Source organism: Bicyclus anynana, chromosome 5 (assembly GCF_947172395.1).
Source record: "Bicyclus anynana chromosome 5, ilBicAnyn1.1, whole genome shotgun sequence".
Classification (NCBI taxonomy): Eukaryota; Metazoa; Arthropoda; class Insecta; order Lepidoptera; family Nymphalidae; genus Bicyclus; species Bicyclus anynana.
Genome location: NC_069087.1, coordinates 10,577,355 through 10,590,181, shown reverse-complemented (window position 1 = coordinate 10,590,181; position 12,827 = coordinate 10,577,355). Strand labels below are relative to the sequence as shown.

The window sequence follows — 12,827 nt, the reverse complement described above, 5'->3', positions numbered from 1 at the left end:
TTTATATACCGGATCAATTTCTTAGTTTGACCGAGTACCATTCAAATAATGAGTCACACATCGTTTTTCATCATATTTTCGTTAGTATCTTCATTTTACGTAAAGTGGCAGTAGCAATTAGAAGATTATTTCAAGGAAAAACCGTTATTTACGTGTTTTCGTTGAAATAATCATGTTAGATGATCGTAAAACAAAAACATCGCTGCCATTCGATGAAAATCACGTAGTCAAGATAAATTAGTTGAAATAACTATGTTAGGTAATCACAATTAATAAAATACGAAGAAAAATGATGTAGTGACTTATCATTGGAATGGTACACCGAGGTACGCATGGAAAAAGACATGCTGTTCTATAAATTTCATGATAACTCGAGACAGGATTGAACTGTTCGTTAGCCTTTGAATGAGCTTTTGAGAAGTTAAACACCTACATTATATTTACATGAAAAAACAGTTATACCTACATCAAAAAGAAAGAAAGAAAAAAACTAAATCACAATTGAAATTGGTTACATTTATTGTTACACTTAACATTATAATATCAGTCATGAATAATTCTAAATTTTTTCAAACACGCTTTCGAAAAAATAATTGAAACCCACAAAATTAAAATGAAAAAGAGGTAGAATATTCCACTATACGATAACATCCAAAAGAAAATATAGCCGATACTGATCCACACAAGATAGAAATGAGATCCGAGGCTGCGAAGGGACAACCGCGCGGGTAGCTCTTGGCTGATTAAGCTGTTCTGGTATCTGGTGCCCTTTACATATAGATGAATGGTTTGCGGTTTCTGTAATACTTCCCGAGCTACGTATCCCCAAAAATCATTTCTGGCCCACAGTCTTGAAAACTCTTCTCCATACTGAAATCGAATATTAGAATAAGGCTCACTATTATTATAATCTAGCGGACTCGAAAATGGCTGTAAAATTTCAACCCCCATTTCACCCTACCTTCAGTTTATATTTGCGTGTTTTATTTACATTTAATAAATAATCCACTAATAATTTTACAAAACTTTAACTCTAAACGTGAACGATTTATATTGTAAAAAATCTTCAAATTCTGTTTAATCCTATTTATGCCTTTTAGAATTTTGAAAAATCTTGATACATTATTTTTAATATTTAGTTTTCTGGCAGTACACATAGCAATTTTTACAAATGTTACTTGAAGAATGGATATAAAGTATCCTGTATCCCCCTCCGTATTATGGTTTCAAAATGTGTTGCGTTTCATTTTAATTCATTTAGTAGTTTCAGGTCAACAAAAACACTTATTCGATTAAATAAGGCCCTCCATCAAAAATTTTCAAAATATCGTCAATGTACAGAATTTAACCTGCTACAGTTTTATTATAAGTATAGACATAGATTCAAAAGTGAGTGTTTTTTTGTTACACTTCCAGACTTTTATCTGTTTAATCGCTATTGACCGACGCGACGGTTGTTTTGTTGACACGCTTTTATTAGCTTCACTTGTAACTAACTATGAATGTAAGAAAATCTTGGAATCCTAATAGGATGAAATTTTGCACACGCTCTGAGTTCTGATGACAATATAATGACTAGCTAAGAAACGTCATTACAAATCCAATATGGCGACCTCCCCAAAATAGCAGACCGGCTGTTTGAAATCCACCCCCATGTTAAGGATATCAAATGAAAGGGTTTGCTGTCAGGAATACGAAAAAAAATAGTCACGTGACTTAAATCCAATATGGCGGACGTCCAATTTTTAGTTTAAAAGCGTGTTTTTTAGTTTTTTATTTTCATGAGATATCTCCTGACGCACTTCTTAGGGCTAACTATTTCAAAGTCTCTAGAAGCTTTGTGAGGCGGCGAAGGTACAACAGACCTATATAATGCGTTGTGCACCTTTGTCGTCCCTGCTATTAGTATTAAGTATATAATTTATTATTTATGTTCATGTTCATTAAATACTCACCAACTCATTTAGTCTGGTAGATATTTGATACAGCATTCTCACCAAAATTGTATTCTCAAATGACGTAATTGGCATAATATCTGGGTCACCCATATACTGTATGTCACTTGGTTTTCTACGCAGCTGAAAAATGTATATACATATATTAACGAATAAATAATTAAAATAACCTGTCAATAACAAAAAAAAAGATTCTCTCTTGACAACAACAACCGAGCTAAACTTCTCAATATGTTGGTTGATTTTTTTTGCTATTATTATTATATAAGTTTATAACTTATACAAATGATGGTATTATACCTTTTCTCTTAAAGAAAGTGTGAAGTTATTTGAATTAGCAAAGGATGAATGTTCAACAGAGTCGTCCAGCAACTCAGCTTCATACGGCAGCAGCATGGTTTCATTCAACTGAAACAAACATTTTATTGGATACGTTAAGAGGTGATTAATAAAAGTTAAATTACACTATTTGGGCACTTTGTTAAATATGTAAAAGTCAAAGTCAAAATTTGTGTCCAAGAAAAGTCTGCCAAAGCCAGGGTATTAATATTGTTCAAAACTAAAAGTACCCAATCATTATAGCGCAAGATATAACTAAGTTTAGACCATTATATTTTTTGGGATACCTGTATCACTGTAATGTAAACTTGTGATGACTTACCCCAAAAATAGATATGAAATAATTAACACAATTTGTCAAATAGTTAGGAACTTTTTTACATTCTTCTAACATCATTGTGTCTTCCACATTGTAGCCCATCATGAACCACTGTTTAATTCCATTCCAAAATCCTGTACATGAAAAAATAAACAAATTGGTTATCAGAAAAACAACGAAATTTATTTTTTTCACAGGAAAAATAAACTGCTTTACCTACATGAAAAATATGCATTTAAGTAACGAAAATTTCATCAATATCTGATCAGTATTTTATAAAAATAGCGAATGTATCTTGTATAATAATATAAACATAGAAGATTTTTTTCGTCGGTCGGTCGCAAGTTGATAAAGAATAAATGAATACTTTAAAAAACAAGCTTGATACCCATATCATGGGGGTGCATTTCAAATAGCCTGTCCGCCATATTGGATTTGTAATAACGTTTCTTAGCTATATAGTCATGTATTGTCATCAGAACTTAGAGCGTGTGCAAAGTTTCATCCTAATCGAAGTGAGACAAATTAAGATTTCAATATTTTCTTACATACGTAGTTACAAGTGAAGCTAATATAAGCGAAGAATAAAAAAAAATAAAAAATTGACCTTTATATTTTTCAAGTTACTCACCTTGAGATTGTTGATTTAGTTTGGCAGTGAGGTTCTCTATGTTTTTATCAGCTGTGTGTTTGGAGGCATAAATCTGCTTTACAAATTCCAGCATAAACTCTCTTTTGTTTTCACTCCAGACAGGATCATAGTCGCACGTGGCAGTCATGTTCAACTCTGAGAAGGCTTGTTTAGCTATTGAAACCCATTTGTTGAGAGCGATACCGTTATATGTGTAACTGAAAACAGCGCACATTAGCAGTCAACTTGTGGCGTAAATAAAGGAGGCTTTTACAATTGTCTGACGTGACGTGAAGTGACGCATCAGAACACAATCGGTATTATACATTTTGCATGGCAACGTTTACACTTATGTGTTGTGACATGTCGTGATGGCTTCTGATGCGTCACATACAAAATGTATGAAACCGATTCTGTTCTGATGCGTCACCGGCATAAAACGCTTACAACCAAACAACTTAGAAAGAGAAAACTAGCGGGTCAAGTCAAGGGGCGCTGAGACTTGTAGACATCTCGAGACAGGTGAAAAATTTGACCAGTGAAGACAAATATAGACAACATTTCGTCCTTAGAGTTGTCCCAATCCCATCTCTTTCATTGCGTTGACTCCGCAATGAAAGAGATTATTTCCGATAATTATTATTTATTATTATACAAATTATTTAGTTACTAGCGGACTCCCGCGACTTCGTCCGCGTGGAATTTAGTTTTTCACAAAACCCTCCGGAACCATGGATTTTCCGGGATAAAAAGTAGCCTATGTGTTAATCCATGCTATAATATATCTCAATATATCATCGATCTCCTATTAAATAGTGGATGCACAATCAGCGACCAAAAAAGTCACCACTCAATGAGTGCCAAACACAATTTCTTGGCACTCAATTCAAGTAGTCGCACTTGCAAATTCAAGCTTAAACTCAATCCTTAAGGTAATTTGCTCTGAATTTGTGATTTTAATGAATATTGAATTGGACTATATAACTATATAGAGGTCTTCAGATATATGTATTTTTCTTTACTAATAATTCTAAAACTGTCAAAGCAAAATGTGCAAGTTTTAGTTTGGCAAATTTCCTTTTATTATAAATGGCCAATGAAATATGCTGTAACTGGTATCACATGTACATGAATCAAAGTTTCAGTTTATTTATTTTTTAATTAATTCCTTTACCTTTGGTCTAAATTAGACGTGTTGTGGCTGGTGTTAGGACTTCCAGAAACATTGTCAATGATTGCTCTCTCAAGGTTCATCAACATTGGCACTAAATGCGGTTGAGAAAACACCTGAAATTTAGTGTTCATATCCATACATAACAAATATCAATTATTTTCAATCAATACACAAAATAATACATTGACTGACATGCCAATGCACAGCCCCAAGTACTGTGGATACTACATCATCATTATCAACCCATTAGCAGACGCCTGCGAAATTTAGTTCGGGTAAAATTTAGTTTTTCACAAATTTCTCGGGAACCATGGGACCATGGGATTCCGGGATTAAAAGTTAGTTAATCCAGAGTAAAATCTATTTCCCTTCCAAATTTCAGCCAAATCGGTTTAGTAGTTGCGGTGTTAAAGAGTAACAAACATCCATACTAACTTTCGCGTTTATAATGTTAGTAGGATATTTAGTTCACTGCTGAACTCGAGTTAGGAGCCAATAGTCTACCACGCTTGCCTAATGCGGATTGGCAGACTTCACACACTTTTGACGGCCTCTGTGGCGCAGTGGTATGCGCGGTGGATTTACAACACGGAAGTCTTGGGTTAAATCCCCGGCTGGACCGATTGAGGTTTTCTTAATTGGTCCAGGTCTGGCTAGTGGGAGGCATCGGCCGTGGCTAGTTACCACCCAACCGACTACCCTACCAAGCGATTTAGCGTTCCGGTACGATATCGAGTAGAAACCGAAGAAAAGGGGTGTGGATTTTCATCCTCCGCCTAACAAGTTAGTCCGCTTGCATCTTAGATTGCATCATCACTTACCATCCGGTGAGATTGTAGTCAAGGGCTAACTTGTAAAGAATAAAAAAAATAAAAAAGAACTTACTTTTCCCAGTCTAAATAGCATAACAGCGTTTTTATATGTTGAGATATCTAGCCTCATAAATCGAGGTATAACCAGTTGAAATATACAGGTGTATGAAGGGAAGTTCTCAGCAATAAATTGTGTAAAACTTTCATCTAGAGTGTTGGCATTCGCTTCTTCCCGGTTTCTTTGAGCGTCTGGAACTCTGTGACAGATTAGTTAATTATCTCATAGTTATTTTCAATGTAAAAGAATCCAAAAATTCTGAAGTACACATACATTGCACACAAAAAGGGAGGTGTTATAAGTTTATAGTGTAAAATATCTTATGTGGCAATATATAGCTGTAGGACCAGAATTGAATGTGTTTTTTTTAATACGAATTGTTTTAGAGGGAAGGTTTTTACTACACATATATAAACAGAAAACTAACTAACTAAGAATCAGCGCAGACAGGGAAGAATAATCCTCGCGGGGTCTCGGGCATTTTCTTTACGGATCGCGTATACTCGCATTTTTTCTAAGTTTCAAGCATTTATGCACTTTTGTTTAATAATTTTAAAGTTTATTTTCAAGCGTTAATAAAATCCACTCCGCTGCGCTCCGTTTTGTCTGCGCTGAGCCTAACTAACAGAAAATAATACAGATTAAAAACAAATCTAATATAGCAATATTTGGGAAATCATTTGTGACACTTACTGTAAATCCTTATTTTATATGAAACAAAAAATTTACCTATACTGATTTGTAGTGCTGTCTGTGTATCTCCAGGGTTGTATGAGACTCAGCCACAGTTCCATCACAAGCCTGAACGAAGAATCCAATGGCCACGTCGAAACTAACTGTTTTACATAATGATAGGCTCGCGGGCACATGATTTGTCTTGCATATTTCCTCAGAGCAGAAGATGCGGTTGGGTCGCTGTTATACTTCGCAGAGAATGAATGGATATGTTTGACCAAAACCCTTACTATTCTTACCCGTTCAGGACTAGAAGTTATTGTTGAATAATTCATTTGATACATCTGAAGAAAAATAAATTAATTTATCGGCGGGTAGAAGGGATAGTTGTTCTCACGCACTGATCACTTACATACTACTACAGTTCTAATATCTAACTACGATATTGATCAAGGATAGCGCTTATACTATCAGATGGAAACCAGGATTAACTATCGTATGGCAAGGTCAACCACGAGCAGAATCTCGGACTGGCGCCCGATAGTAGTAGGGTTCAGGACGTCCTTGACAGTTAACTAACAGTCCCCTACTCGGCTCGTTTTGCATCCCAGCCAAGTACCTAACAATGCAATACTAACCGGACGATAACTCACTCACTACCGAACCGGCTTGACCCAAATTAAGTGCTCAACTGAATTAACCTGAGAGCTACTACGTCTCGTTTTCTCAGAGAGCGTCAGTGACCGGTCTCTCACTACTCCCCACGGAACATGTCGTACTCACTCGCACCGACAAATTATAATTTTCCACTAGCAGATGCCCCACTGTTTCACCCGTGTAATTCCCGTTCCCGTGGGAATATGGGGATACAAGATAGCCTATGACACACATAAGAAACATGGCTTTCCATTGGCAAAAGAGATTTAAAAATCAGTTCAGTAAATTCAGAGATAACTCCCTACAATCTCACAAACTTTCATTATCATCCTTCACTCTTTATAATATTAAAGTATAGAGTATAGATTGTATGGATTCACTATAGAGTGGTACAAAGAAAAACACTAAGCGGGAAGAAACGTCGAACACTCACCTTAAACTCAAGTCAAATTTTACAAATCATTTGTAAAATTTGACTTGAGTTTAAGGTGAGTGTTCGGCTTAAATGTTTTTGACTACTAATAGTAAATAATAAACCAGCATGGAGCCAATCACTGGTGCCACTCCACCATTTTTCAATGTAACACGTCATAATAGAATTTGAGCTTTATGTTTATTTTATATAATTCCAAATTTAAAATGTCACTACCAACTAATTAGCTAAGGAAATGGGCGATGTCACAGCGCTGTAACTTTACCGAAGACTGGACCAGATTAGAACAGGTTTTGTGCTAATCCTAGAGTAGGTATTTTTTTAGCTAACACTGACACACAGACCCTTAGTCCCTATTGTACATTAAAATGTTTTTCAGATAGCATGGGTACAGTGACAGTACGACGTTCATAATATGTACTACTAACGTGAATCGCGGCAAACTTTCAAGAGTGAAACGAACTGTAATTTAATTAATTAGTCTTACTCCAAGATTAGTATTGTTGAAGGGTTCTACACTCATCCAGATGTCGATAAATATTTGTAAAACTGTCTCTGATCTCCAGATCTCCTTCCTGGATTGTGTTTGAGAGGAGGCACGTTGGTTGCTTATGCCACATATGTCTGATTTTAGTAATGAAGGTGAGTATAAACGTCTAAAACAAAAATAGTAGATTGTTATACAAGAGGCTAAAAGACCCATTATATACAAGGTATTTTTGAAGCACGAGCCTTAAGGCGAGGACCGCTAAATAGAAACCGAGTTTATAATGGGTTTAGCCCCGCGTGTTAAACTATAGTTTTACTACGATTGCGAGAAAATAAAATAATTCAATACAGTATTTAATGTACTTTTTGCAGACGCAGTTCGCAACTCGATAAAAATCACATAAAAAAAAAATTACGCATTCCATAGCCAAAAAAGCTACATTTTGTTCAAATTCCAAATTTTTATCAAACAATCAGGGAAATATATAAAGAAAATGATGATTATATTTACGAATAAAACCTCCTTCGTTTTATAGTTTGATTAACTAATTTACGAATTAAACCTTTTTAGTTTTAAAGTAGGCTAGTACTCGTAATAGAAAAATTAAAAAAACAAAATTACTTTAGCCCAGGCTGAACCTTTGTCTAGCCCCGCTGTTTAGTGGTAATATGACAGTGTTTTTGAGCAAGAGTAGTGAAAAAAACGTTAATATTACTGTGGTGACAATATTATATACAAAAATAGGTGCAGCTTGAGTAGCAGCAGGATATTAACATAACTGATGAATCTATACAATTATAATGAGATTGTAACAGGACTTTCTTACTGTTTCACCTCCTTTTATTTATATATTTCTGTGACAAAATGCAGTCTGTGTTCTGCTCCTAGTTCTTTGATATATTTAAGTATTTTAGATTTCACACTATCGTGAGTGTTATTCATGCGGCACGATCCAAGCTAAACAGTTTGGATCGTGCCGCGTTGCAAGCACCTGTTCATGACTAAGGGCCCCGTATGGGTTCGAAACTAGTCGGGCTAACTCTGACCTTATATTACGTGAGTTTTAGCCATGTTTCAAAATCAATTAATATAAAAATATATATTCATATCAGTTCAGAATTTTAGTTATGAAAAGGTAAAAGACAATAATAATACTAGCTGAAGCTTCGCGGTTTAACCTTTTCCCATGAGAATACAGAGATAAAATAAGCCTATGAAACACACTAATAATGTGGCTATCCAGTTGTAAAAGAATTTTCAAAATCGGTTCAGTAAATTCAGTGATAACGAATGATGTTAAATACTGCTGGATGTGTTACTAGGTCATGAAAAATGAGGCGCTCAAAACAGGATATTTCCACATCTCAATGTTAGTTGTAGTCAACAACGATAACTTAGATATCATCTACAACGTCGAGTTATGTGTTCAGGAAGTGTAAAAACTATATATACATAAAAAATAATGGAATTAAAGACAAAGTTGTGCATGTGTGCGCTCAGTTTTGTAGCATATTATTATCATTGGAGATAACCCATATAACACCAAAAACTTTACCTCTATAAAATATCAGTATAGAAGTACAGATTAGTATAGATACTTGTCAAATACAGACCTGTGTGCAGTTTGGAGTGGTGCTACCATTGGAACCTTTCCTGTGTAATAAGATATGTTTGGTGAAACCTGCACATTGGGGTCACAAGGAAGGAAATGCACAAGATAGTCACAAGCCAGGGCAAAGTACACACTATTCCAATTTTCCCAATAATTATTCTGGCTATTATTTATCAAATATAACGCAAAGTTGAATATATAATAGTCAAATGGATCTGTACTTAATTATTAAGGATTATTACTATGTACATATCTATATATTTTCTTTATCTTCTAGGTAAACATATATAAGCAAAAGTTTACTCATCAAGAAATACCAAAAAACACAACCAGAATTAAATTTGGTAGGGAGGTAGTTTATAGTTAATAGACATCCGCTAAGAACAGATTTCGTAACAGGGCTGGATAAAGAAGGTGTAAGGGCATCCGCTAATAATGTATAAATACCAGACTTTTTTTTCAACTTGAATTAGTAATGTAAATAAAAGAATTATTTAAACAACACATGAAATACATACAATATAACAAAACTAATGAAGTATTTATAAATAGAAGACAAAATGTTATAGAAATATTATAGCTGCCTATACTAAAGCCAAAATCTATGTATTCCACATATTTATCAACAAATAAATTAAAATGAGAGTATAAATCAATCGTTATTTTACACCTAATAATTTTAATTAACTTGTTCCTTAATGACAGTAAGATTAGAACAATGTTAGATATTTATAGTTAATATCTTTTGAATAACATTTTATAAGAAAAATACATTTTCTTAATAAATTAGTTAAAAAGTGACATGCGTTTTCTACTTTCATTTTTAAATTTGTTTGTTAAAGCACTCCATGTTGAGTTTGGCTTTTATTATATTGTAGTTGTTAAAATAAATAATTATTTGTTGTTGTTATGAAAGGATACTCAATGCTAATGCTACAACATTCACTCCTTGGGAATCCATTGTTAACAGATCTGCATAGAACTGTGGACATCTACCTCTCTCAAGAGTCATCTGCAGTTGTAACTGAAAATATAAGAAAAAATAATATACTAAAAGCAGATTACAAAAATATTTTTTAACTAGTTATAACTTGAAGCTTCCTTTAATATTATAAATGTGGAAGTTTGCATGTTAGTTACTCTTTTACTTTTACTACTGAAGCAATTTGGCTAAAATTTGGAATGAAAATAGATTTTACTCTGGATTAACACATGGTTACTTTCACCCCGGAAAAATGCATGGTTTCTGCAGGATTTGTGAAAAACTGAATTTCGTGCAGATGAAGTTGTGGGCGTCCGCTAGTCTAATCTAATAGTCTTTTCTATCACTTGGGAACAGTATTTTTCTAAAGGAAAGTTATCCTTTATAATTTTCAGCTCCCCTGACAATTTGTGTGCAAAATTTCATTATTATCAATTCAGTAGTTGAAGCAATAAAGTGAAACAACTAATAAATAATCAGTCTCAGTTTTATTTTTATATTTGTATACATTTAAATGATATTATATCCTAGTGAAACTGGTTGCACTGAAATAATTGTCCAGAATGATGTTTAATTAGGAATGTACTTATTGATTTACAAATGTAGAATAATTGATTTTATTTTTTAAAAAATACTGCCAAATTGAGGAGAATACATATCAACAACATATCAACATATCAATCAAATCAATTATCCTTAATCACAATGAACTTACACAAAGTAACACTTGCTTCTATTCTACATCTTCATTATTTTACTGTTTAGTCTTTAACTTGTGACAATGACAATAGTAACTTCCACATTCATATAATTTTATTAAAATAAACAGGTAATAGTTGAAATATCTGAGAATTACTTACTGGTAAAATGTTTAGTGGCAAATTATATTTCAGCTGAGGATCTGACAGCAGTTTATAACACAATCGAAACATTGGACCATGGGGTTCTAAGAAATCCATCAACATATCATATTCATATCTATTTCCTTCATATGTAACTTGTCGTAATCCCCATCCATTTTGATTAGAAGGTGCGAAGATATTATTTATTAGCTGCGGAAATAGTGCTTGTAATTCCTTGTGAGATCCTGATTGGTCTATAATTATTTTCAAGTGTACAATTCTTTCGCTTAACGAGGAATTCAGGCATGCGTAGAACTGGCTCTGAAATGAAATCATGAATTTTAGTAAAATAAGCAGTAAATGTTGAGGTTGAAATGTTTTAGAGTAAAACCAAACTGAGGTAAACTTACCATTATATCATGCACCATGTTTGTTTATTCAATAATTATTTTGTATTTATAAATGTTCTCATACGTGGAACTTTGAAAATTAATACAAAATATAAATTGCTCTTTGATTTAACATTAAATTAGTTTTGATTTGTGTATGTATACCGTGAATTCAGTAAAATAAAGTTTACTTAATTTATTCTACAGTAACTATCATAATGCTGAGAATTTTCATATAATTTTAGAATCGTTGAATTAAACGATTATACATTATATTATTCTGTATTTACGTTTTCCCTCGAATTTTTCCACCATTCCACTACTACCATTCAATCCACCCAACTCACTTAATTCACATAAAACTTGAAATTCAAATCAAAAGCAGGCAAAGAACTATAGTTTAATGAACTAAACTTCAAAGCAATTAATTACTTTTTGCTTCAAATTCAAAGAGAAATCAGTAGGTATTCAGTAAATTATCAAGAAATCATAATCAATAAGCCGGCCGCGGCGCCGTTTAAAATGACTTTGACAAATTGACATTGACACTTAACAGTGACACAAGTGATGTCTGTTACCCGAGTACTTTTTTAATTTCTAACTTTAAGGCTCCTTCCTTGTAGCGCTGTAAAGTTTGACCAAAGACTAATTAAAAGGACATGTTCCAAAATGGGCCTTTATTATTTATAATTTACAAGCAGGTAGTGCAGGTATTTACAGTGATAGTATTTTCTACAGTTAGAAGACGCAAATTGTTGCTTATAAATCGAATTTCCAAATTTGGAACCAGCATTAATTAATTAAATAAATATTTTTTTGTCTAAGAGTATAGAAAACTTCAAGATTATGAACCATGGGCATCTGTAAAGTTAAGTTTTTAGTTATGTATGAACCTGTTATGTACCAATTATGTATATTAATTTTATTAATCTAAACTTAGCGCATATTTTTAATCATGACAAAAATGACCTACCATTTTAAAATGTCAAAGAAAATGACTTTTCTTAAATATCTCTGTCTACGCAAAATAAACACGTGTCCTAATCAGAGTCAGTCAAAGAGTATAATAAGTATATGGGTATAATAAGTCAGTTTAAAAAACATTAACAGCAGGGTTCCCAACTTAGGGGTTTTCCCCCCAGATTTAGGGGGCAAATAAGTGAAATGGGATTTTTTTAGGGGCCTGAAATTTTTAGGGGTATTTTCAGGGATTTTTAATATTTTTAAATTGATGATAATTTTAATATTTCTTTCTTGGCCTAGCGACTTATAACGACATATATTACGTTATTCTACAACCACTCTGAGGCAATTGGAGGCAATTTTCATCGAATAAAAAAAATTGGTAAATTTATTCATTGTCAACATGTATGATTTCAAAAAATCTGAATGTTCAGATAAAGACGTAGTATTTTGTCTGTATTAAATATAGACTTTTGAAACATATGACAGCATATTA

General features: G+C 33.3%; 1 protein-coding gene across 1 annotated transcript; it reads right to left on the bottom strand.

Moving 5' to 3' along the window:
• Positions 1–495: 495 nt before the first annotated feature.
• Positions 496–11,899, bottom strand: LOC112052949 (sphingomyelin phosphodiesterase 4). The gene is made up of 13 exons (XM_024092203.2): positions 11,390–11,899; positions 10,998–11,300; positions 10,077–10,179; positions 9,157–9,370; positions 7,541–7,709; positions 6,018–6,307; positions 5,304–5,487; positions 4,419–4,531; positions 3,245–3,462; positions 2,617–2,747; positions 2,256–2,363; positions 1,956–2,078; positions 496–870 (listed from the first exon to the last, which is right to left on the bottom strand). Exons 1-13 carry the CDS (start codon positions 11,405–11,407, stop codon positions 544–546), a joined length of 2,301 nt encoding a protein of 766 aa, XP_023947971.2. The 5' UTR covers positions 11,408–11,899; the 3' UTR covers positions 496–543.
• Positions 11,900–12,827: the final 928 nt, after the last annotated feature.